This window comes from Clytia hemisphaerica, unplaced genomic scaffold, assembly GCF_902728285.1.
Source record: "Clytia hemisphaerica strain Z4C2 unplaced genomic scaffold, Clytia hemisphaerica genome assembly, whole genome shotgun sequence".
Classification (NCBI taxonomy): Eukaryota; Metazoa; Cnidaria; class Hydrozoa; order Leptothecata; family Clytiidae; genus Clytia; species Clytia hemisphaerica.
In genome coordinates this window covers 440,788-467,934 of record NW_027103316.1, presented here as the reverse complement: position 1 = coordinate 467,934, position 27,147 = coordinate 440,788, and the positions used below count along the sequence as shown (strand labels likewise).

At 35.1% G+C, this 27,147-nt stretch overlaps 2 protein-coding genes and 1 long non-coding RNA gene across 5 annotated transcripts in view; 2 read left to right on the top strand and 1 right to left on the bottom strand.

Annotated features, from left to right (window-relative positions):
* The window catches only part of LOC136814185 (uncharacterized protein DDB_G0284459-like), a 66,247-nt gene extending 50,227 nt beyond the window's left edge, over nt 1-16,020 (top strand). For all 3 annotated transcript variants that reach the window (XM_067070695.1, XM_067070703.1, XM_067070712.1), the window contains 4 exons: nt 5,464-5,647; nt 9,546-10,295; nt 13,149-15,149; nt 15,614-16,020. In XM_067070695.1, the coding sequence (XP_066926796.1) occupies nt 5,464-5,647; nt 9,546-10,295; nt 13,149-15,149; nt 15,614-15,642 (2,964 nt within the window). In that variant the 3' untranslated portion in view covers nt 15,643-16,020. The remainder of the gene's footprint in view (nt 1-5,463; nt 5,648-9,545; nt 10,296-13,148; nt 15,150-15,613) is intronic.
* A 3,042-nt stretch (nt 16,021-19,062) lies between these two features.
* On the top strand, nt 19,063-22,991 carry LOC136814173 (synaptotagmin-1-like). Its single transcript, XM_067070688.1, has 5 exons — nt 19,063-19,370; nt 20,767-20,952; nt 21,241-21,773; nt 21,882-22,008; nt 22,415-22,991. The coding sequence occupies exons 1-5, from the start codon at nt 19,274-19,276 to the stop codon at nt 22,729-22,731; spliced, it is 1,260 nt and encodes a 419-aa protein (XP_066926789.1). The 5' UTR covers nt 19,063-19,273; the 3' UTR covers nt 22,732-22,991.
* A 1,752-nt stretch (nt 22,992-24,743) lies between these two features.
* On the bottom strand, nt 24,744-26,002 carry LOC136814167 (uncharacterized). The gene is made up of 2 exons (XR_010847601.1): nt 25,903-26,002; nt 24,744-25,197 (listed from the first exon to the last, which is right to left on the bottom strand). It is a non-coding gene; the product is annotated as an uncharacterized lncRNA (long non-coding RNA).
* Nucleotides 26,003-27,147: the final 1,145 nt, after the last annotated feature.

Here is a 27,147-nt window from a genome sequence, read left to right as displayed (position 1 = left end):
TTACCAATGGTATTTTGTCTTTTTGTATTTTGTGCTGTGTGGTTTAGCAAAAGAAGGAACAGCTTGACTATATCTTGTTAATTGATTTCAGTTTGTTTCCCACTAATGCAAGTTCTCTGTTATTTTTGTAATATCTGATTTGTCTTATGGTGTTCTGTCTTCTTTGATGATTTTGTGGCTTGTTTAGTTGGGTTGGTTAGAGATTTTAGTACAATGGTTTTCTTCCACTGGTTCACCCTGATGTTATTGATATGAGTCATGGTGCTAACAGAATCCACTTTCGAATCGGGTTGAACGTTACTCATAGCTAATGATCCATAAAGACGCTAAGTCATGGACATTTTAAGACTCTGGAAAGACCAGGAAAGACGTTGAAAGTTACTGAAAGATGACTTTTTCGGTTCTTTTCTATAGCCTTATCTCAACTTTTTAAAGATTAGAAAGACGGATAGATATTATTTTAGGATATTATATAGTATTCTTGGAAAGGTGCCCATGCATAAAAAATTGCTAGAGAAATGGCCTTTATTTAACACCTAAATATGGCTTTTCTAATATTTTGAGTTATTGGAAGGATGAACTTTCCACAGCTCACGTACATCCTTATAGTCATGGAGATTCAACAAATTACGGGGTTTCACCAAATCTTTTATGACACCATTTTGATATTAGAAAGGAGCCAAGTAGTAGTCTATTAAAAGTATCAATGAAATCTTGTGGCATGATTTATTTATTCAGTTATGAGTCAAAGGCTTCCATGACGACATCAGAAATATTCGAAATATTTTTGTTGGAATGACTAAATTGCTGAATAAATCGTCACTTTCATTCGTACAAAACAAGATGATTTGTATGTCGAGAGTAGATGATTTTGAATTAGCTTATGTTATAGAGACGAAACTACCTTTTGGTTTGTTATCATGGTAGAAAGAGTGGAGTTCTTCATTTTAGATTATTCTTTGTATATTTGGATTTTGACCTCGTTATTATAATTTGATTATCAGTTTTGAATTTAGTGTTAAGTTCTTTCTTACACCCCTGTGTCACAGACCCGCTGGAACCCCAGCCATCCCCACTGGATTTTTTAACCTTGTAGTTGTAACGATAGAATAGAATCCCCATTGGGATTTCAATAGGAATTTTTATCTTTACTGGAGAAAAGTTCCACCGGGGCTGTGAGACAGGGGTGTTTTCTTGCATACCATACGACCAGACTTGGCGGATTACGTGAGCACATAGTTTGAATTTATAGTTCGATTCATCATCTTTGCACTCAAAATTAAATGGAATGCACAAATTCTAATTTGATGTCGTTTTGCATCTTTTTTCTTTCACGCAATCAGCAATTTGTGGTAGCAATTGACGTTAAATGTATAATGAAAAGCATATCTCCCCTTAATTAAGGAAAGAGAACAAGTTCTGTGTTGAATTAAGTTAAAGATACTTGGTCGTTTAGTGTTAAGTGTAATGGTTCGATTCTTTTATGATATCAATGATGATGGGGTCATTTTGATTCGCCCTTTGCAATGGCTTAAATGAATTTGAACAGTAGCAAGAAATTTATGATACAATTTGGTTCAAAGTTCTGTGGAGCTGTGAGAAGAGTTTGATCATCAATTCGTAATTCTTCGATTTGAACTGAGTTGTTTGTTTCTATTGTTTTTTGTATGTGAAAATACATGTCATTGAAAATCTCTCAATTTTGATGTGTGAATCTGCCACTTTTTTTTTCAAGAATTGACCAAGTTATGACACAAATACATAAAAGAATTTTCAAAGCCTCCTAATCATCGACCGTTATGACAAAGCAACTTAGAACTCAATAATACTTAATCTATATCCACTGAATTTCAAAAAACCTCCTGTTTTGTGGCTTTTTTACGGAAATTTCTTCGGGATAGTAAAAATCGGAAGTTTTTAACGGTTTTCACCGACCGTTAGGTTAAACTTTCACCTCTTTAAGTAGTGTACTAATCCCTCGCTTCAATCCTTCGTTTATTTATCTTCTTTTTATAACTTTTGCTTTTGATTCTATATACACTTTCATTAGACCATAGCTTAGATAAACAACGTAGTAAGAAGTGAAAAGGCAATATTAGCACATACGATGAAAACCATCATAACAAACTTCTGAGCGACACTGTTAAAACACATTATGTTGATCATGTCGAGGGATTTTTGAAATTGGAAAGGAAGCTGCTAGATCTGTTTATTTATTTAGAATTGCGATTGAAGTGAAGTTGTGAAGCCTTACATGTTGGTTGACACCTTGTTTTATCCAAAAGGTTGGGATGAATAGAGATTTATTAGTGAGTTTGTTGTTGGATTGATTTGCTTGTCATGACCCTGTCTTTTTTGGTCGTGATTCTAAGAGAGGTTGGACATTTCTTCGTGATGTCAGGTGGCTTTTTTTGCTTATGGTGAAGGCGATCTTAAGTTTGTTTTTGACTGCACGTTTTTTTTATATAAGGAACTCGAGGCTGAAAATGGTCAAAAAAATAAGGAATTGTTAAGGAACTGCTCAGGCTGAGAATAAAAAAACAAGTTTCAAAAAACAGTAAGAGATGGTTATCCAAACTTAGCAGCTACGTAAATAAGGAAGTCGATAAGGAATTTGAGGCTGAAATTCTCTGTAAAAAATAAGGCTCAGAGCAAAGTTAAGGTTCCTTATAAAAAAAAAACGTGTACATTAAAACTCACTTTTTCATCAGCAAAACTAGAAATATATTAAAGAAAAGTTTGATTTCGTTTATTAAATGAAATATGCATTCTTCCTTCTGGAAGTCTACCGTAAACGTTTAATTTGTTTTGATATGTAACTGTCTATATCGGAAATGTTTTGATGTTTTGCAACATTGATGTGAAAAAAAAGTTGAAAGTGTCTTCTCTTGTAAACTTTGTCAGCCGCTACATAGAGAAGAGAGACTATCTGCCATTCGACGGCTTGTGTTTGTTTCCTACATGTCTCCCCTTCAAAAATGTCATGAAAACAAAAGTTTTTTGAAGTACCTTTCTTTTTTTGGTTGGTTTTCATGTTCAGTTCGTTGTTGAAACTTGTTTTGTGATGTGATTTACACATGTACTGTGTTTTTGACGTTCCAAAAGTTGAAGCCACAGATTTCTGTAAAGCCAGCAAGGGCTAGATTGAGTGCTTTAAGCTTTTCCAAGCAAAAAAAATGAATATTGCAAAAAATATCGTTTTTATTGTTTTTGAAAATCCGCGAAGCTTCTGACCAAGCGCTGAAATTCTATTGTAATATCACGTGACATCGGTAGGATTTCCTACTGAACCAGAACACGCTTTTCAGCCAAAGTACACTATCTAGCCCTTCTGGCTTTATAAATCTTTGGTTGAGGCATAAAGTTTGTTTTTCTGTTCATATGCATGAAGATGTCAGATTATCTAATTTGTACAAAAGTGGTTACAATAGTTGTCCAGTTATCAAGATCTTCTAATCCTCTGGGAGCTTTCCGAAAGGTCATCAAATTTGTCCGAAAATTGGTTTTAATTACCTCAACAAAAGAAGGTTGCTATATTTGAATGGAGTTAATTTGTTTGTGTAATTACATGTCATTAATGAAAACACTTTTTGAATGAAAAGCCATTGGAAATGATTGGAACGAATTTCCGTTCCTTCACAACCATCAAACGAAATTGCTTGAGGTGTTTACAAGTTTGTTTCTGGATAGTGGCTACTGAGAAACTTGTTGTGTGAAACTGATGTGTTTTTTTATATCTGAATATTTGATTGATATGTTGTTAGGTTAAAATTTGGTTGTTTGGGCTTTCTAGCTTCCAAGGGGATTATACACTTTGTACTTTTTTAAGTAAGGGTGGGGATATCCAACCTGGGGAGGGGCGCTCAAATGGTCCGACCCACGGCATTAACGTTTTTCGAGACCCACAAAATGCACTGGAGATGCACTGTAAGGGTGTACTTTTGATAGAGTGCACTACAAGGGTCTTATTCTAGCTAAAAGTTCGATCAAATGCACTGGAAGGGTTCCTTTTCACTGCTCAAGGGCTGCACTGTAACGGCCCGATTTTGAAAGCCCTTTTTTTTTAGCGGCACATGCCGTGGTTTAGAAAATGAGTTCCATGGAATCTTTCACGATTTCACATTCAATTACATTTCAGTTTTTAAGCCCTTCGATAGAGAGGGAAAAATATTTCGGTCCATCAATATATTTAGGGCGAAAAGGGTCTTTTTTTAAAAGGAATTTCTCAAGTTGTCTAAATGAATTATGGATGAATTAAAATTTGGTTTTGATAACGTCTGTTATCATATATTTCTCACTTTTCCGTAAGATAACTGAAAAACTTATCATTGCCAGCTATTAACGATATTAAAGCCTTTTTCCTTTACTGGAACAGCTATCTGCAACAGTTATGCAATGAAGGGGTGTCTGTCAGGTGTGCGATACAGGGGTGTCTTGAAGCAAGATTGAAAGTTCTTGTTCTTCACTTGTTTGACATCGACCATACTTGAGTCATACACGTTTTTTTTTATTAGAACACCTAAAATTTGGCTGAGCCTGGATGTACTTATTTTTTTAGCAATTTTCAGCCTGAAATGTTCTTAGATGCGTTCTTAAATTTTCAGACTACTCTAAATCGACAATATCATGCAAAATAAAGAGCGGTAAAATTTGGACAATATTTGACTCTCGATTTAGAAAATCCATTCCTAAGTTTGTTTAAAACTGCTTTAAAGGGGAAAATTGTAGTTTCTTGTCATTTTTTTCAAAACTGAGGCTGGGCATGTTCTTACGATGTTCTTAATTTTTCGACGAATTTCAGCCTCAATGTTCTTATAACCTGGGTTCTAATAAAAGAAAAAAACGTGTATACAAAATTGTTTGAGTCTTACACGTTTTTTATAAGAACATCTAAAATTTTTGAAGTCTTCGCTTTGGATGTTTTTAACCTTTTGAGATTCAAGCCTAAAACGATCTTGAGATGTTCTTATTTTAACCATTTTGTGAGTAATTTCTAAGAAACTGGGTGTTTTAGAGTCCGCCAAGCCTTAGAATGTTCTTATATAGTTTGTCCTTATAAAAAAACGTAGAATTCTTACAAAAAAATATTTCGTTTTCGTTTGCTGGCCATCTGGGAAAGATGAAACTTTTTGTTTATGTAGACGAGAAGCTGTTCTTCTTTTATTATGCATAACTAAACAAAAGGCTTCTTCAGCGAGCTATATTAAGAAAAAATCGAAATTGATTGATATATAAAATTTAGGTGAATATTTTATGTGCTGATATTTTATTCATGGATTCTCTTTACTGATAGTTTGGAGCAAAAAAGTTTCTTTCGCTGTTTCAATGAATAAATAAATTTAAAAAGTTCATAAGGACAATCAATTCATAAAAAACAGCTTATAGTTGTTGTTGGTCCCTTAGTGACAGACTATTTATAAAACATTTTCTCTAAATGGGCAATTCATCTTTTTGTATTTTTAGTATCAAGAATTTATGGAAATGAAAAAATCATCGTCGACTGAACTTCGAAGCAAAGGCGGTGGAGGAAGTGTGCCCAACATTTCAAAAACAACTTCGGACAAAATAACGAGGCGCCAATTGGACAGTAATAACAATAATAACACCTTGCCTCGATCAGTCAAACTCAATCCTGCTAAAGAAAAAAGTAAGTCTTTTTTTTATTCTTTTTTGGGCCTTCTATGTTTCTAAAATTAGAAGAAATTATGTTTTTTAGTAGAAAAGTGAATGTTAATTGCTGAATCAGTTTTTTTTTTTGAAAGCTGACCATTGCTGTATTTTCAATGTGGAAGATCAGATATTGCATACAAAACTGAGAACAAACTAAGGCTTTTCAGACTCGCAAAAACCCAATTAATGGTAAAATTAAGAACAGGTTAAGAACATTTTCAGGGTTTAAACTTAGAAAGTTAAGAACCGAAGAATTTTAGATGCTCTTATAAAAAAGCGTTTAGTCCAAGTTTAGAATTGACAGGTGCATTTGCAGCAAATAAAAAAGAACGATTTTTATTGCACAAATTTGTCCCAAAATGGACCAAAACAATTTTTCAGTTAAATGGGATTTTTATTTTGGTGATGACAGCAAGTGGTAGTAAAAATATCACACTAAGAAGCACTTAGCACAACTTGACACTTTCATTATTTTTTTCACTGTTAGAGTCTGCCAACGCTTTCTGAAGCTTCCATAATTGATTTTGACAGTTTCTCTTTTTTTATAAGAACAACCAATTGCTTCAAATCAGTGGACAACTAAATTAACTTTCCAGTCAATTCTTGATCCATAAGACTTCTATTTGCACCAAAGCAAAAGGTATTTTAACTCGTTGCCCTGCCACCTTTCCAAAGTTTCAAAGTCACTTCCTCGTAAACAAAAAAAATCGTACTTTTAGATATATTACGTACCAGTGTTCTTATACATTTTTACGAGTGCTGGTGCCTTTAAACACGTTTTTCTATAAAAACATGCGAAATTTTTGAAGCCTTTGGATGTTCTTAACTTTTTCAGTTTTAAGCCTAAAAAGGCTCTTAATATGTTCTTATTTTCACAATTTTATGAGTATCTTTGTCCTTTTTCTTAAGAAAATAGATGTTTTAGGGTCCGCAAAGCCCTAAAATGTTCTTAAGTTGTTCTTAATATTTTGGCAGTCGAAGCCTCGTGTTCTTATATAGTTTGTTCTTATAAAAAACGTATACCTTCCTTAATGAATGATTTTAATCGATCATGGTGAAATGAATCAAATGAGATCATTTTCATAGAAAAGAGATGCTATCACCAGATGCTGAAATCTGATTAAGAATCTCGATTTCGATTTTGATAGTTCACAAGTTCCTTTTATCAGTTATAAGAACATATATTTCAAAAGGTCTTTTGTTAGGTTTAAACTTCCTCAAGATTTGGGAAATATTAGCTCGAAGTTTGCAATCAAATGAACCTTATAATTTTTTTTGCCTAAAAATCTGATCTGGAACATACCCTGAGGTTATCATAGAATTAAAATTGTAATTAGGTATCTAGGTGAGGTTATTCTTACAATGAACACTGTTATGGATGACGTACCATACACGTTTTTTTATAAGAACATCCGAAGGCTTCAAAAATTTTGGATGTTCTTATAAAAAAACGTGTATGGTACTTTTTAAGTTTTAAGCCTGAAAATGTTCTTAACATGTTCTTATTTTAACCATTTTTTGAATATTTTTTACCATTTTTCTAAGAAATAGGGTGTTTTAGAGTCCAAAGCCTTAAAATGGTCTTAACCTGTTCTTAAAATTTTGGCCAGCGAAGCATTATGTTCTATATAGTTTGTTCTAATAAAAAAACGTGTAGTGAATCATTAATGAATAAAGTTGTAGTCAGCATAGACTACATTTTAATCGTCAAACGATTGATAAAACAGTAGGCTGATCGGCTTATCTAAGAAAAGCTTTTTCAATTTGTTTGAGGTGAAGGTATGATGTCTGTGAAACAGTTTGTTTTCTTTGAATGAGTTTGTTTTAGTTTACTGAAAGGTCAAGGTAAGAAAGTGTTCCAGAAATATTTCTAAGGCGTTTGATGTTTTATAACGGGAAGGAAATCGGTTGCTTTTTTGTGAGTGAGATCGTTTTTAACTTTTTGGAGAGCATTTACCGAAAACCAGATATTGTGAGAGTAAAGCGCCCGAGAATTGTACTTTAGTATTTAACTTATCCAAGTTTTTTGGTAAGCTCCAGTAAAAATATTTTTCCCATTTTCAAAGTGATTGTGTTTGTTGTTTGTTGTTTATTGTCAATTGTCAATTGATAATTCGCGAATTTTGTGTCATGAATTTGCCACTATCTACTGGTCTTTTTACCGATTTCTTATTTTGTTTTAAATCAAAGCTTCTGTGATGGCGTGAACACAGGAAACCAGGGGTCGCAGATCTCAAAATGCTAAACTGTGAAAGTTTGCACGCTAACAAAGTGAATGATCACATACAGTAAAAACATTGATTTAAAAAACCTCTACTAAGGAGTTGGAAAAGTGATGCATTTTTTGGTTGACCTTATACGTTCTTTGCGATCTCCCCCTGGCTTCAGCTAGTGTATGATAATTACTTCTCATATATGTCACAAAATGATCTCTCCTTAGCTCACTTTTCTTGATATTTGATGGTGTCTACAATCAGTGAAAAAACATGTAGCAATTTCTTGAAAAATCCCTTCCCCCCCCCCTAATATGAGTGTTGATGTGAGCTTTTTCTGAGCATGGTGGCAGCTTTTCCACCCATCAACATTGATACTAGGGGGAAGGGAATTCTTTAGTCACAGATTGTAGTTGATTCTTTCAGAATAGACCGACCCTTTTGAGTGTTTTATTTTTGTATAGAACCTCTCCGTAAAACTTAATTTGTTTCTCTCGTGACTTTGGCAATGAAACTTCGTGATGTGTTTTCGAAAAGTAAAAACCTCTTGAGAAAGATTAAACTTTCAGAGTTCAAATCTTTTTCAAGAAGTTTTTATTTCTTTCGATGAATTATGAAATTGAACTTTCGATGTCTTCTCCAATAGCTCAAAAACTCCGCATCAGTTAGATATTAGACAGTAACAAGTAAGGTCAGAGAGCTACACGTTTTTTTTATACGAACAAACTATATAAGAACGTAGGGCTTCGGTGGCCAAAATCTTAAGAACAAGTTAAGAACATTTAAAAGCTTTGTGGGCTCTAAAACACCTGTCTTCTTAGGAAAATGCACAAAAACACTGAAAAAAGGCTGAAAACAAGAACATGTTAAGAACATTTTTAGGCTTGAAGCCCGAAAAGTAAAGAACATCTGAAGGCTTCGAAAATTTTTGATGTTCTTACTTATAAAGAAACGTGTATATAAACTCAGGCTTTATACATGTGTTCTATAAGAATTATAGTGTTTTTCCATTTCATCATGGATATTCTTAACCTTTTTTGGAAAATCATCCTGGAATGTTCTTACGGTATTCTTAGGTTAGAATCAAAACCCAGTCTAAATCTTGCGAGCAATACATAACTCAAGAAAAAACTTGGCATTTTTTAAAACTTTTTAGCATTGCTTGGGGATAATTGACAATTTACAGGTAAAATGCTCTAAACTAAAAATGGTATTCTTAGGTTCTGTTGCCAAGTATCATGATGGTAATATTCTTAGCGTATTCCTATTTTTCGCCAATCTCATCATGAATATTCTTATGAAGTATGCAAATTCTTGAAAAAAACATGAAGTGGTCAGGGTGTTTAAAATGTCGAATAGAAATTGACGTCACTTTTTTCTGGTTTCTCGACGGTCGTTTTCCACTGCATTGTCTTCAGCTCATTTGTCGTTAGACGCCGTGGTGAGCAGAACACCTGCCACTTAAAATTAAGCGATATGTTGCTACACTAGAGCGATTATGAAACGATTGATATCAAAAGTGTTTGGCAAGTCAGGTAGTTTATTGTAGTGATCAAATATAGTTCAATTGTCAAATTTGTCTTAAATTCTTTGCTAACGCTCGGAGATTCATACTATTTTATAAGTAAGATTTCAAAAACTCTGTTTTCCTTTCTTTTTCAGTTATTCCTGATTTGATCATTCTACCATCACCTAAAAGTCCGGCACCGACCACCCCTGACGACGGTTATCTAACGGGCGGTCAGAAGGGGGGAACACCTTATTCGCCTCATTCTTTCATCACCTCACAACAAGAAAGTTCCAACAAAAACAAATTTTTTAAAGGCAGCAAAAGATTTACACTCAGTTCACAGAAATCTTCGCGAAAAAACAGCAAAAACTCTCCATCGCAAATCAAGAAGGCGTTGAAGGCGGTTGAAACGTCACCAAAAGTTTCCTCCAAACCGCCTTCTGTGGTGGAAGTACCTGTTGAACTACCCAAGAAAGAGACGCACACAAAGCAAGACGATCGAAACAAGATGGATACTTTAACAAGGGAGGAGATTAGTGACCTCAATGATTTGTTGTCTATGTTCGACGAGAAAGACAGCCCGCGCGGAGGAGCCGGTTCGCCTGTTCAACAACCACCAACGAATTACTTCAAGAGCAAAACGCTTGAACGAAAATCGAAATTGAAAACACCTGCTCAAAAATCTGTAGAAGACATCCCGGTTGCTGAACCGATATCAGATACAACTGAGAAACCGTCTAAAAGCAATATTCCGAGAACACAAAGCCAAAATTACGGTCGCCGAACAGAGGAGCAAGGTGAAGCGAGTGTACCAAGGCGACCAATGGGACGATCGCAAACTATGACACGTGCTGCAAGAGGCGCTTATACAAAATCGCTAGACAGAGAACGAGCCAAGAAAGGTATGCTGAATTTTTTTTCATCCTTTACTACTCAAAATCTTTGAAGTCATCAATTTTTATTATCTTACGTCCTATACATTTTAGATTTAACATTTTAATCTTTTTCATAACTTTTTTTTACCACAAGTTTGAGGAGTTTCTTATCGTCATCTTGTTGATATCAATCGCTATTTCCTTTAACCTTTAACCATCCCAAAATTGACTTTATTCATAACTTTCGCATTTGTATTTTTTTCTACTCTGGTGTTATCTCTTGATTTGCTTACACTGTCAGCTTTTGGACCATTGTATGACTCGGGCTTTGGTTGCAATTTTACTTCAATCCGAGTTCTTGTACGATAAATGATTAAGACCATGTTCAGACTTTACGGTTTGGAATCGTTCCGAACCATACCGGAACGATGCAAAAGCGTAACGTCTGTACATGGTCTAAGTGTTTATTCCTAGACATGAATTATCAAGCTTTTCACTTTAAAGTTTTTTTGGTTTTTTATATTTGGTTTTTAGAATTGGTTTTAGAATTTTAGAATTGGTTTTCTAGAATGGAAAACGAGATTCAAGCTTAAAAGACCAGTAGAACTATATTCATCTCTCGCAATACTTCAATTCGTGTCACAAGCTTCTGATCGACTCTCAAATCACTCTGTAATACGAGGACCTTTTGATGACAAAGAAATTCAATCTCCCATCGTTTGAAAGTGTATCAACTGTGAGAGAATTTGAAAGAAAGAAGGAAAACAAAATCGTTGTTGTATCAATCGGAGTGAGAGCGATTCTGCTTGCTTAGTTAGTGTATAATATGACACAGTCTAGTTCGTAAAACTGCGAGTTTTAATGTTCTTGTACATTGCGTGTTTCTCAGGCTAGTGTTTGCATTATTTGTTACGACGAGTCTAATGTTCTTGTACATTGCGTGTTTTCTCAGGCTAGTGTTTGCATTATTTGTTACGATGAGTCTATATTTGCATGGACACTTTAAAATTGTTGTTGATTTTGGAAATGAAACTTTTGGAGTATTTTTGTTTGAAAAGATTTCGTAAGAGAAGAGAGGTAGATATTTCTTGATACAGTAATCACAGGAGTTGCGTTTTGAGTTCAAGCGGTAAGGCAAAGGAATTGAATTTTATTCGAAGGGGTTGTTTAGCGTGTTGGTTCTATGTTACGTTTTGTGTCGATGAAATCTTTTTGCTAATTGATGGGTTTTGTACTTTTGGAAATATTTTGAGTTGCTCCTTCGAAGAGATTGGGATGTTTTATGGGAAGCCATTTCGTCCAATACTGTAGTTAATATATAAGATAAGGACTTGCAAGATTACACGTTTTTTTGTAAGAACATCCAAAGTATAATGCTATTAACTTTTTGGGTTTTGTTTTTTAGCCTAAAATGTTCTTTACATGTTCTTATTTTCACCATTTTGCGACCATTTTTCCTATTTTCCTAAGAAATTGGGTGTTTTCGAGTCCGCAAAGCCTTAAAATGTTCTTAACATTTTCCCCATCGAAGCCTTATGTTTTTTATACAGTTAGTTCTTATAAAAAACGTGTATATTCTATCCCTTTTACTACCCATAATCCTAGAACACGAGTCTTATATAAATCTTCAATTTTTTTATCCTCGGAAGATGAAAGCGAAAGTTGAAGCGATTGACATGAAGTCACGACTTCCTTTTAAACAGTGATCATTTCTCTTAATTGTTCTTCATAATTCAAATTCTTTGCAATTTGTACTTTCAAAGCATCGAGGAGGGAGAGCCAATTATTTTGTTTAATGGGAACTTAATTGATGCTTTGCACTCCACCGTTGAGTTGTTCTTCAAGAAAGTGGAAACATTTTGTCAATACAATTTCGAAATTGTTGGAGATTTTTGTCGGATCATGGTGAAGTGGGAGTTTTTAAGAATCAATCATTTTGAACTTGTGTTTTGCTTAGCATTTTTTGGTGGTTGAAAGGGTGAAATCTTTTTCTTTCAGGAATTTGATATAACATTGGTTTTGCATTTTGAGTATTCGAAGAGAGATTATTTTCGCCAACTGTTTCTCGAATTTCACGCGATTTGAAAGATTTTTATGAAGTGTTTTTGGAGAGTCTACCGTATGTATGTGAGATAGAAATACTCGAACCTTATTTTGGTACAGGAGGCACTCACTTGGCTAAGGCCTTTACTAAAGCAATGAACTGTTATCTTGTTTTCGATATTGTTTACACTGCAACATTTTCCCTATCACAGAATTTCATCTTCGATTTTTAAGAATCATGAAATATGCTTTGTTGTACATAATATTGATGATAATGATCGTAGTTATTTTCATTCAATGTTTTTCGTCTATTATTGTTTAATTGCTTAATTAAGTCGCTAATGATCTGGTGCATGTCAAAACACGTTTTTTTATAAGAACATCCACAAATTTTGAAACCCCTAAGCCAAAAATGTTCTTATTTTCACCATTCTTGCTTATTTTCCTAAGATATCGGGTGTTTTAGACTCCGCAAAGCCTTAAAATGTTCTTAACATGTTCTTAAGATTTTGGCCATTGAAGCCTTGTGTTCTTATATAGTTTGTTCTTATAAAATAAAAACGTGTATCTTGAGAAAAGGACTCGTAAAATATTGCTTAGTTTCGTTTTCCCGAGTTGTATGACGTCATGTTTTAATCGAAAGAAAGTCCATTGGGACAGGACATTGACATTTTAGCGTTGTCTGCACTTGATAAGAAAATCCAATTTATAGAAACCATGTTTTTATAAGATAATCCATTTGAGAATTGTATACCGTCATCTTTAATTAAACCTCCCTCTTTTAATTGAGATGTGTTTTGTGATTTAAAACTTCTTTTTATTTTGTTGTTTTTTTAGAAACGAAAAAAACGGACGATTTGGACTTTCTTCAAGACGTCGTTAGTGAATTGTTAGCCGTCGGGAAAGTCGAGGGACCTGTCATCGATACAAAACCGAATCAAAGAACAAAAAGCGATTCAATCGATTATCCGACTCGCATTCCTCGTAGTGTGAGCAGTATCGATAATTTCTTTGACGATATAAAACTTCAAACAGATAGCTATTCGAAAAATTTGGACGTCGAAGAGGACGAATCGACTTTGAGCGAGGGGGAAAACGATATTTTCTCGACTGAAGGGAATGATTCGGGCATCGAAGACGAAACTATGCCAGGAATCACAAAAGAATCTTCTCACAAACGAAGATCTTCCAGTAAGCATCGAAAACATCACGATGATGGTGAAGAAAATCGTTCTTCCAAACGCGATAAAGATCGAGTGAAACGATCCGAATCGGATTCTAAAAAATCGAAGAAACATCGAAAACACGAATCAGACTCGAAGACGAATTCTTTACCAAGATCTGAGAAACACAAAACTAAAAGTAACGGAGATGTCACCGTTCGAATCGATGGCTTTGATTATAATTCTGACACTATTGGGCGCCACGGTCGGCCAAAAGAGCGCCGCTCTGAACCACCACTTCCCACAAAACCGCCAGTGGATCAAAAAGTAAAGCACAAAAGTCGTAAAAGTGAACCCACACTGAGCCACCATCACAAGTCTCGCCACCAGAACGATCTGAATGGTGGTCAGATTGGACATCAAGAACGTTCAATGAGTGATAGCCATCGACATGATCGATCAAAATCTCCCGATAAAAAAGATCGATCCAAGTCACCATCCAAAAATACCACAATAAACGTTCGGAGTGGTGATCACAGGAGGCCGGAGGGTGCCGAAAACCATCGGAACCATAAGTCGAAAGAACACAAGTGGGACCACCCTTCTAATGGAAGACATCATGTTTACAGTCAACCGAAAAATGAAGACCCAGGGCCTCTACCAAAGAAAGATAAATTTCGAGATTTCGACAACAACATTCGAAGTATGGTTCGAGGGAAAGACAATGACCCTGATCTCGTCGAGAAGTTGGGCGTTACTCCTGACATCCTAAAACTTTTACGAGAAGAAGAAAAATTCTGGCAACGCCAGCAAGAGTTGAAAGAATGGCGTCAAGCAAAAGACTCAACTTATGAACGCCCACCGCCGCCTTCCAACTACCAATCTCGCTCAAATTACGCCCCTAAAGCGCCCGTATCTTCGACCAATCAAAGTGCAGAACGTGATGCAGAAATTCTGCGAGAAGCTGCAGAAAACCGTTTAGCTTTGCAGGCTGAAAAACTGATGAAAGTCCGTGCAGAACAGGAACATATCTTGAGACAGTCACGTGAGAACTTATTAGATGAACCGGACATTGCACGCCCACCTCCGCCCAGAAATTACAAATCATCGGCGCGTTCATCAAGCTCAGGACATTCGCATTCTCAAACTACCAATACTCGTTCATTCCCTACAACACCCACATCACCTGCGAGAGAGCACGCTTATCCTTCATATCCACAATACGCAAACCTTCCTCACACACAACCCGAACCACCACCTGTCAACAGAACAAATAAACACTCACATCACGAAGTGGACCAGCGTCCAAAAGGTGCACCATCTTTAGGAACCGCTTTTTCGGACGATGATGACGTCTTCAACGAAACCCGTAAACAAGCGACAATGGATTATCGGGGTTATTTTTCGGATGATGGGTTCCGGGATAACACCTTATCGAAAACATACTTAGCTCGACCGATGTTCCGGCAACCGAATCAAACACTGCGTTGCGCTCATTGTTCGAATCTCATTAAAGAGAATCGTGTGATGTTTGTAGATTCACAAAATTATTACTGGCATCAATCGTGCTTTCGATGTGTGGTCTGTCAAGCGCTGTTGAATGATAGCAATGCCATCAGAGTGCGAATGGTTGGTTCGAAACTTCATTGCAGATTCTGCACCACAGCTAGAGATGGTGAGTTTTCTTTGAGATTTCTTTTCCAAAAGGAATCGAATATGACGTAGGGTTGCCTATAGAATCTATAAAAATTGTCCTGTGTCATGAGAATTAAATTTTCTCTGAATAGCACACCCGCTATGCAAACGTCATAATTATTACTTTCAACATTTGACCGAAATTCAATCCCACAATCCTTTTCATCTTGATTCGTAATGCGTGCAAGTTACTACTTTTGTATTGTCAAAAAGTGTAATTGACTTGCAAAAGCAATTAATGCAAAGGATGATGGGATTAAAACTCGGACAAACAGTAATTTTGATGTCTATCTTTAGAATCACTGCGGTATGCTATTGTCACTCCCACTATCAAATTCCAAATCGTAAATAAGGAAAAGCCAATGACTTTGAAAAAAATTCTCCCTGTAACTCAATATATCGTTTCATATCATTTAATATTCTTATTTTTCTTTCAATTTTTAGAAGACCACACATTGATGTCCGAAGTGTGAATTGACGCATGCGCAAAGAGACTCGAACGGGAAGGGTAGAAATTATAGTTTTTTACTCTCAATTTTTATCCATTTGAATATAGCTCTAACCACATTTTCTAGGAGTACATGATATATCCGAGGAACCAACCCCCTTTAATTAAATGCAGAATTACTCAGAACTTCAAATTCAATTCCACGTCTTTTTGTGTTTGACCTAACTGAGGTTAGGTAGTCTTTTAGAGGGTGCTTTATAAAATGGAAAATGAATATTTTTGATAAATATGTAAATACTTTTATGGAATATAATATTTGAATATTTAGCTCATTTATGTATCATAGTCAATTAATTTTTGTATTTTCACAAAAAAGAAGAACTTAGTAACTCAACAATTTAAACATTTACAATGCAATGTCACTTGTTAGAAAAACCTTTCTTATCGACCCTTACATTTTTAGGCCTTTCTTGTGCAATTATCAATCTAAAAATCACTTCATCGCACCAAATTGGTGTTGCGATTTTTGTCATCTCAGAGAAGAAGTCATTGCATTGTTTTTTCGCGCGCGTTCTATTTTGCGCCAATCAAATTGCGTCACGCATTCGAAAGATTCGAAAATGTTGCAATCAAAATCAAAACAAAAAGTTCCGTTTGTGACTTTGGCAGTTTGGCTTTTGAAAAGAACACATTGAACTTTTCAAAAAATAAAACCTTTAATTATTACTCTCATTCTTAAAAATAAAACCTGAGAATGAAGGAAAGTTGTAAAATTAATTAAATTGAGATTCGATTGGAAAGAGTTATGTATGTAGAGAATACATAACTTCGCAGAGAAATGGAATGCTTTGTAATGTTTGCTTCAGTTTTCGCTGTAGACTTTCCTGCCTTCGAAATTCAGTTTTCGAAGGTAGCCTTTATTTATCCGCAAACTTGACGTTTATGATTCGAACGTCAAAATTAGGAAACCCCATTCGGCGCGATGTCTTCCCTTTTCGGAACCGTTGTAAAGATATTTTTCTAAAAGATAAAGTTTTTTGAAAAATGAGTGGATAGGTGGATTAACAACTCAAGGAAGGGTCAACTTGAGATATCATTAACGAGATAACGAAACTTTGTCCAAATCTTCATAGTGTCCTCCCCCCCCCCCCTTTTGAATGGGAAAAGGATGGGCAAAATCGTTTTCAAAATTCTAGGGGGGGGGCAATCAAAAGGAGGGGATAAAAAATAGCTCCAAAAAGTCAAGGGTGGGGAGAAAAAATCTGAGGAAAAAAATTTTCTGTTCTCTGATGTCAAAATATATCTGTTCAACTTCAAGCTCTAAACACATTTAATAGTGTTTTATATTCGAGGTGGTGACAATTTACATTTTTTCTTTGTATATAGGGACGAGATAACATGAACAGAAGCAGTGTTATGTTATGAGCAAAAAATCAAAAAATTTCAAGGGGAGGAATTATTTTAAAAACCTTAGGGGGGGGGGGGCAAAGGGATTTTTTTCAATATTTTCAAGGGAGGGGAACCAATCTACTAGGACACTATGATCTTCCGACTTCTCAATAAATTTTCTTTATTTTTCGCAACTTATTTCAAAATCCTTTGAAACCTTTTAAAAAAGCATAAAAGCTTTCCTTCGACTGAAAATTGCAAAAAAAATCAGCGTACCCCAAGTCCATGTCATTACTCAGATTTGGCTTCCTGAAGTTTTTTTCGAGGGAACATTTCGGAAAATGGAAGGGAAAAAATACCCCAAAATTGATTGAAAAATTAAAGATGCATCGTTTTTTAGCCCGAACTGCTCAAATATGGCTAAATTTGTCTGTACTGTCAGTATCCCACTTCGAGACCCTGATTTTGTCTGTTTATGCAATGTTTATAAATTCTTACACTAATTTGCTGTTTTATTCGTCGTTAAAATTTCTGCACCAAGTATTGAAATGATTTGAATTCGAAATGCTAGATGCTTTTAGGAATCCCTGCCATCTTTTTTTCTTTGGTGTTCTATTGTCTATTAGATATCATTACTTAAAGTGAAGAACCCCTTTCTATTCCATATAGTGACAGGCCCAGCGGAACAATCATAAAAGTGGGGAGGCTGAAGGCTCAAAATGGTCTCCCCAGTCTCCGCGCTTCCGCTGGATTTAATTCTTCTTCATTTTCCGATCTTTTTTGAGCTTTTCTTTATGATGATATTCCACTCCTGTTTATCTTTTCAACAAGTACAAAACCACTACCTTCTTAAGGGAACTTTTTTTGGTGGGCAGCAAATATTCTAATTTTATTGCATAAATTATTCCCTTAATGTCCGACTATATAAAGCGAGATAGAACGCGCAGCTAACTTCAGTTCAAAACGCGAAAGCAACAGGGCGGCATTAGCTGCGAGAAAATCAAAACAATTTCTTTTAGAAGTAACTCTCGTCGTGGAAGGATCAAAAACAAGACACTGCACGGGGGTAGTGATATGATTGATAAAACAGTTTTTCGATCATAACACATTTTACAATCTCTTTAATGACCTCATAGCCAAACTGTGTTTAGTGTTTTGCCCGTGTTTTGGGAATTAGCAAAGTTCTTTAATGACTTAAAAATAACAAAGGCAATATCAGTTCATGCTTATCTTTTCAATAAAAACAATTATACTGTGAATTCACTTCGTTTCGAAATAATCAATGATACCAATAATACCAATGCACCAACACTTAACATTTTCCAACTTTTAATTGCACTGTTCAAAAAAGATAACATAACCCCCGTTTTTAGTAATAAGTTGGAGATTTGATACTTCACAGAAAAGTGCTAACAAGGGGTATTTCGGGTCCCATATCTTCCAAAGGACTTTTCTGTTTGCCTTGAAATTTAATAAACTTCTTAACCTAAGGTTGAACTACCACTGGTGTAAAAATAAACGTTATAGCATAAGTAGAAAAAAAGCTTTATTTTTACAATCGCAAATTTAACCACTAAAAATAGCAAATTTTTCAACCAAAAATACATTCAAATATAGCGCTTTTGATTCTCTAAAACAAGCAAAAAAAAATTCCATAATTATACTTGACTATCAAAAGTTACAGGCATTCTTGTTTCCACTGCCAATTATATCTGGACAGACTTTAATTTTCCAAATTTTCTCTCGAATGTATTCACTTATTGCCCTTATTACCTGTAGTTCATTGGACGCCTGTGGAAGGTTTCAATAAACGACCGGGTTATCTCAAAGGCAACGGAAACGACCAATCTCATGCCAATTACGGAAAAAAAGATAAACAAAGAGCTTTTAATAACCATCGTTGTTAGCTTTGTATGAAAATAAAATCAAACTTATTTATCGCCATGGAGATTTCAATTCAATAATTTTTTTGATTTGATATAAAAAGCAATTACCTTGGTATTATAACTGCAAACTGCTCTCCATCTTATAAGATAATAGAAATGATTTTAAACGTATTTTATTGAGAGTTATTAGGAAAGAGCTCTGCGATGGAAAGGGTAGGGTAAGCGAACCGTGAACAACGCGGTGTCGACCTTCGAGAACAAAAATTGATCAATCCGCAATCAATTATCCAGCTTGTGCTGGCCTTTTTGTAAATCATTAAAGAAAAATTGTGGAGGGAATATTTATGTTATGTTGTTGATTTGTTAGTTTTTTGAGACAAAATGTCGGCAGAAGCAGCTAAAGTTTTTGACATTTCTCAAGCAGATTTACTGAGGTTTATTGAGCAAAAGAAACAACCGGAAACTATAAATACGGGAGGTAAGCTGCTCATGTTTTGCGATCCCTTGTTGTGACTATCTTACCATTGCTTGCTTTTTGAATTCATTATATGAAGAAAAGAAAAAGAGATTCCTAAAAAACTGTACAATTAATTTCAGACTTTAAAGTTATTTAAGCATATGATTTCCAGAATATTTAGGAGCTTCATATATTTAGAATCAATAATCTAAAGTCTGAAATTAATTGTACAGTTTTTTAGGGGTCTCTTTTTATTTTCTTCATAAGGGTCGAATTTCATAACATAGGCGTAGCGAGATACCCTGCAAAATTTATGACGTTTATGACATATTCATTATCTTTTGATATAACAAAGACAATAATTATAGTGTCGTAAAAACCGCTCTCATCCATAAATTTTGCAGAGTATCTCGCTACGCCTATGCATAATGTCCATGAAAAGCCAAGAAAGAGTATTTTGGTTAATGAAGGTTTATTCAGGTTTATTTCATTGAACATATCAACGTTTGGACGTCTGGACGTCTATCTTCTTTTGTGTCTTTGAAGCGAGCTTCGTTGCCGCCAGCATATTGGTTTAAAAAATCCGACAATATTCAGTTACAATTTTATTTTTTTGAATTACTTAGCTAAAAAGGATTGATAGAGCTGGACATTACTCGTAATTATGATAAAATTTGAGAATAATTCTTTTGTGAATTTAATTCACAGAAGAATTATTCTCAAATTTTATCATAGGATCATAAGTTTGAATTATATTTGATCAACATTTAATTTTCAACGCTGAAATGCAGAATTTCAACTGTGTATACTTTTGAATCACTTTTGTCACTCCAATAATTTTTTATGACTGGAAGGTATGTCAAAGTTGAGAGCCTGAGTCATAAGAATATCATAATTTGAATATCACACTCTGTAAATTTATTCCATACTTTTGAGTCAAAATTTAAAAATATTAGTCGGAGTTTTGACGTTGTTAGCAAGATATTCCCATGAGGTATATCGTCATGATTTGTTGTTTCATTTTATGTTTTGAACGAGGCGGCAACGAAGCTAGCAGTGCTTTCTAAAAAAGACAAAGTAGATGGATGTCCAGTTGTTTACATGTTCATGATTTAACTAGTTTTAATCTCTGAAGGGGGTAGTACTAGGTTTGTGAGTCACGGGTTATGTCCGAGTCAAAAATCGAAAATCGACGCTTTGAGAGAAAATAATTTTAACATTTTCAAAACCTTTGAAAGACTTTGATCAAAATGTCGGGCTCAGAAATTCCTAAAATTTGGTCAATATTTCGAAATTCATAACTAAATTTTAAGGGCATTTTCAAATTTTAGCCTATTTCTTCCTTAATTATTTCATTCATATTAAATTTTTTTAGAAAATCACAAACTTATATTTTCATGGTTTTTGTCCATTTCAGTTTCGGAGCATTCAAAGCATGTGATTTTGATCGTTTCTATCTTTTTGTTCGTATTGGCCTTGTTAACGTGTGGCTGCACCCTTTGTTTGTGGCTGGTCTCCAAACGCAGGAAGGATGGCGAATACACCAAGCTAAAGGACGAGCCTGAGAAAGCAAATTTAGCCTGTGATGAAGGAGCACTAAAAGGTAAACCTCAACTTGCAGTTTATTGTTCAATAATTTTCTGTAGTCTGTTTCCCTTCAATTTTGACTGTGCGGTTTTGATGAACCCTTCTTCAGATTTTATTTTATCCCCTTGAAATCATACGAGAAGTTGAGCTCGAAAAAAAGGAAAATTCTCGTTGAATGACTTTCGTCAGTATTTCTACTCTAAAAAAGACAAATTTTTGTTTTACATATCTTTGCATCAACATCTTTCAAAATGAAAGATAACATCTCCTTCTTAACTCTTTTCTTTGTGTCTTTTTTTATCAGATTCCATCAAAGGCACGCCAAGTTTACCACAGATCTCTGAGAAACCAAAGCTAGATCAGTCATCTTTCCTCCCTGAGCGAGACACTGTAGAAGAAGAAGAATTACAAAAATTACGCGTCGAAAGTTTAGACGTCGAATCAAGTTTTTACGTTCACCGAAACCGCGTCAAAGTAAACGTTAAACAAGTTGAACTCTCACAAGTCGACGAGAAACTTTCACAAAATGCATACGTCTATCTTATCATCAACCTGTTGCCAGAGAAAATGGCTTTCTTTGAATCTGACCTTCGACCAGTCGCTGAGTGCAACTATTTTGATCAAGCGGCCGAATTTGACTGTGAAGCGGCCGAGATCACAACGCGCACACTAAAAGTGGCTGTTTACGCATGTGACCGATTTTCTCAACACCGATTGGTCAACGAGTACACATACAACCTTGGAGTTGAAGACGCGGTCGATCTTGAAGGCGGAGAAGATAAACCAAGTGTTATTCCTGTCGCTTTGAATGAACTTTCACGCTCTCCAGATAACGAGGTATAAACTTAAACTACATTTCCAGTTATTTTAGTCTATAAATTCTTATTCTCAAACACTGTTTGGAAATCATAGAGCTAATGAAAATAATTGACTGTTTTCTTCTAGACTGCAGTCGACAGTTCAAAAGAAGGCGAAGTGTTGTTTTCATTGTGTTACATGCCAACCTCTGGCCGATTGACTTTTGTCGCTCTCAAGGGACGAAATATTTCGGATGATGAAGAAGTACCATTAGGTAGGTTCAAAATTGACTTCCTCCTGTTTGTGTTACACATAGGCCTTTACATAAGTTACGTCACGAACATCACTTTTTCGTGGCGTAACTTATGAAAAGGTCTATTGCTAACACTCCAATTACATTGAAATTCTCAGTACATTCGAAAAAATAGAACCTAAATATCTTAACATTAGAGTTACCCTGGCAATAATAATAATCGAAAGTAAGGCCTGCAATTCTTTTATGCATCTCGAGAAGAGCGTATTTAAGCCGAAAACAGAGGATTCACATTAGCTATTATTTTTTCATTGTCATCGGGAAGGAGTAAAGAAAAGGATGTTTGATTGAATAAAAAGCTTATGCTTTAATTTTTTTTGACAAAGACTCAACTTTTAAACCTTTTTTGTGTGTCCTTCATTTACAGCAACCTACCTTCGTGTCTCGCTTTTGATTCTTGGTAAGAGCATGAAGACGGTTCAAACGTCGAGCGTTCGTCGTTCAACAGCGCCTGTATACAACGAAGCCTTTGTCTTCCATACACCACTCGAACGCATCAAGGAGACAGACATCGTTGTTTCGGTCATGACTTATGGAGACTCTGCTGGACAATCTAAAACATTAGGAAAAGTTATCGTCGGACCTAAAGCTGAAAACAACTTAGGACGAAAACACTGGGAAGCTATGCTGACGTCACCAAGGAAACCAGTGGCTCAATGGCATGCCTTGTCTGACGAAGCATAATTAGTGAAAAAAAAACTTTTGTTTTAATGCTTTGGAGAATTAATAGTCGGATAAAATGAATTGAACGATAGAATTTCAGGAGCTTCGAAAATTTATGATTTTTTTATTTACTAACCATTTATGTTTACACACAACCACATTATGACAGTCATGATACGTCCAGGAAAGGTTTTGAAGAAAATTGGTGACATTTTCAAGTAAATGGACATGAAATGTAAAATATTTTTGTACTGAAGGGGAATATAGAAACTTAGAACGAATTAGTGGCGACTTCATAAATATCCTCATTGATCACATCCCCTTCTCATCCCCCACCCATTTTTTTCAGCCAGTGGGAGTAAAAGTAACGCATTGAAACTCGATGGGGAGGATTGATATTCCCATATTCTCAACTTCAGTTGAGCTAGAATCTGAGAATGTCTGTCTGTGTGTGTCTGTCTGTGTGTATGTCCCAAAACTTTGGGGCAGCCTGGAGACTTCAAAAATTGTCGAATTTGGCTGAAATTTGGCACACTTGTTCCTTGGGTGAATATCTGAGGGTGTTTCTTTCATCTTTCAAAAAATTTTGATTTTTGGGGCCTGGAGACGACTGGTGACGAGTAACCCCAGGTAATCACCCAAGGAACAAGTGTACCAAATTTCAGCCAAAACGGACAAAGTTATAATATTTGCTACCTAATACTAAATATTTGAAATGTTACAATTGGACTTTCGAGTATCTGAAGTTGAGCCCAGTGCAGTGCGCACGTTCGACTATTTTTTATTGCAGGGAACAATTATTTTATTTTCAAGTCAGTAAATTCAGTGGAGATGGGAAAAATAGCATAGGATTTTTCAGTGATTTTTTTCAGTTGGGACAAAAATTGGAGGATAGTTTTCCACCGGGGACGATATTTTGGACAATTTTTCCTGCGTGGGAAGGTTCCCAGTGGGCCTGTGAGAAGGGGGTGTTTGATCTGCTTTCGTCATGCATTTCAGATAACAAACTAGCAATTGCTATTTAATGATTCTTGGTGGGGCTGAATCCAATTAAGAAGACTAGAGAATATCGCCAAAAAAGTTTACAAAATTACACTGGACCATTTATCAGTGTCATCTAGTCTATCAAAAAGCTTTAAAGTTACCGTCGGACTAATGACGCCCCTATCCCCCTCAAATAACACATGACATTAATTAAAATTAAAATATTAATCTAAATTAAAAGATAATTTTTCCATTTCCAATCGCATATGTTACAGACACACGGGTGATTTCGTAACTCGTACCAACAAATCTCTTTCACTCTTCACATAGGTCAATCTTCTTTTCATTCGTTTGACAAAGAGTTGACAAAGAAGAATAAATAGGAATCAATTATTTCCTGACCGAACTCTATTACGCCCAATACATTAGCACCTATCATCACCCACTAATTATTGGGTTGTTGAGAAATTGAACCAAGTGAGGCTCTATATACGAAAGTAGCTGCCTCGATTCCTCCCACATTAAACGAGAGTAAGGGTCAGATATGTCAAGCGAACTCTATTCCTCATGAAAATGTGTCCAAAATTTATTCTGAATTACTGTAGCAGTTTACAAGTTTCAATATAATCTGCAATAAAGACGAAAAGGTTGCAGTGCTGATAGAATTTGAATGAAATAGTAGAGGTTTCGTGTTCGTTGACAGGATATTCAGGAGTGGAATATCATCAAATGAAATAAAAATTAATTGAGAAATGAAGATGAAAATGAAGTAGTATTAACCAAGCAACAAATTGGAGCTCTTTTATAATCTTGACAGTGAGGTTTTCAGTGAAATTTTCATAAACGTTCTAGAATTGAATGTGAAAATTCGGGATCAGTACAATTCTAGAGTAATTACTTTTGTTCTTCTCCTTGATTTTTTATCTTCAATTTCCAAACTTGTTTGAATTTTTTCTATTTGATGATACTTATTTCAATCCTGATTATCTTTTCAACGAGCACACAATCGCTTCAGACTCGAATAATATCGAAAGTTATAACATTAATAGTTCCAGATAATATTGATACAAAAACAATTGTGACTGTCTTATTTCAAGGAGTTACATCTTTCTTTTTACAAACATTGAAGAGTCTCATTGAAAATAGGGTAAATTTACAAAATAAATATTCATCAAATATATCTTCAAAATCTAAGAGAATTAATCTACAGCTATGAAATATAATGTTCCAAAATGACCAACTTTCTTACTCTTCTTTTTCCGGTACAAAAGATTGTCACTTGAAATAATTTCCGTATTTTCCGTATTTTTCTTCCCGTTCTCTTGTTTCATTGTGTTGAAGGGGAAAACACCGTATGTCTTAACAGCAGGTTTCGAATGTCCATTCAGTATCTCTGCTTCAGGAAGGTGTCCTCTAAATCTTTTGTAGCTCATTCTCGCTGAACTCTTTCTTCTTTTCGATAAATAAACATCTACTTCTTCTTATCCATCATTTGTACACAACCTGAAACGATAGACGAAATATTGAAGCTCATTTAGTTTGTAGTTCACGAAAGTTTTTAAGAAAAATACCCTATGCTAGCATGCGATCCAGTGATTTAGAAGCGGATGTTCGAAGGTGACAACCTCGTTCCCGTGTATTCCAGGCTTTATTTACGTTACTGATTGATGCCAGAGAATATTTAGAGCAATCAGTAAGCATAAAAAGCTGATAATACACAGGGAACGAGATTGGCGAGGTGATAGATCAAAAGCTTTACAGTCGATGCGTTGTGATTTGTTAATTAGATCACTTCTTTTTTTATGTTGAACGCTATATTTTGAGATCAATACCGCACCATGATACCACCATAATGTAGTAGGTATAACAATAATAGGTATAACAAGAATTTCAAATATAAAAACAAAGAGCTATGAAGTGAAAGGGCTTTAGTCAGGACATCTCTTTGGCAACTGCAATTGTTTCGTTATACAGCGACAGTATTGTAATCCAATTAACGTAAAGCTCATCTTGATAAAAACTTAAATGGATAAAGAAAGGCTTACATTTTATCAACAGGTGACTGACAACCTACAGACAATACAAGAAATTCGTGCGCTTTCCTGGTAAAGACAAAATTCAACTTTAAGATCACCAGAGTGCTCAGTACTCTAGTTGGCAGAACGGTACTATATGGTATCAAATCTTGGATCAACAAAATGTTTTTACCTATAAATTTCAAACACCGACGGGTTGGAATGACCAAAACGTTCTCGAAAGAAAGACGACGATTTCTCTTGTAGAAAACGCAAAAACGAGAAAACAAAAATTGAACTTACAAATTTCTTGATGATAGTGTTTTTTTTAATTTGGACAATCAGCTTTCTACAAAATATATTTTCAATATCAAGGGTGATCTGAATACGGCTCAACTATGATAAGCCCATAGAAAAAATGAAAGCTTGAGACTCTCAACGTTCTCAACTCGTCTGTTTACGAAAATAGTCAAGAGTTCTTAATCTTTTATGCTCACAAACTTTGTCTAGCAGTGCAGAACCAAAAAACGATTGGCAACGGTAAAACTCTTATAAAAGCCAATAAAAAGAATTATGAAAGTTTTTGAATAAACAACAATATTCCGCTAAACTTGCTATTATTTCGATGCTAACAATCATTATTTATATAACATGAAGGACAAAAAATAACATTAGCAGTATACAAAATTAGTTACGGAAATTGTAAAATATAAAAAAACTTCTGCTAACGTATTACTCTCAGGTGCCTGTAATAAACGCCCCCACACTTGTTAATTTTTCGATTTTTTTCTAGTCCCCTCAGACCTTATCAATTTAACCCGATTATCAATTTTTGAAAATATTTTTTTTCAGCTTTCAAAAGAAGAGTTGCTCTAAATAGCCAGCCACCTTATTTTTGGGGTATTTACAGATTTACAGGTGCAATTCCCAACCCCCCCCCCCCCCCCCCCCCCCCCCCCCCCGTTAATTAGTCCCCCCGTTTACTAAAGTTTAAAGATTCCCCAATCCCCTACTTTTTCCAACCCCTGTTTTCATTTGGCACCTGAGTGTACATATAATAAAATAATAAAATGTCTATGATTTATTGAATTCAGTTTTGTACATGTGAAAAAAAGGCAATCCTAGAAAAATATTTTTCTGAGGCCCCAGTAATATCTTCGTCACACCATTACGCAAAATAGTTTGCTCTCATAACAATCACCAAAATTGATAAACTTGGTACATTATTATAAAAATATTTTGTCATTTCCTAAAAACAACAATTCAACGCTTTTTTTATAAGAATGGTGCTTTTTCAATTCATCATGAATATTCTTAACGTTTGGAGGAAAATCATTTTGAAATATTCTTACGGTATTCTTCGGTTTGGATCCAATCTCGTCCAAAATCTAGCATGTAATACATGCCTCAAGCTAAAATTTAGCATTTTTGTTGATCC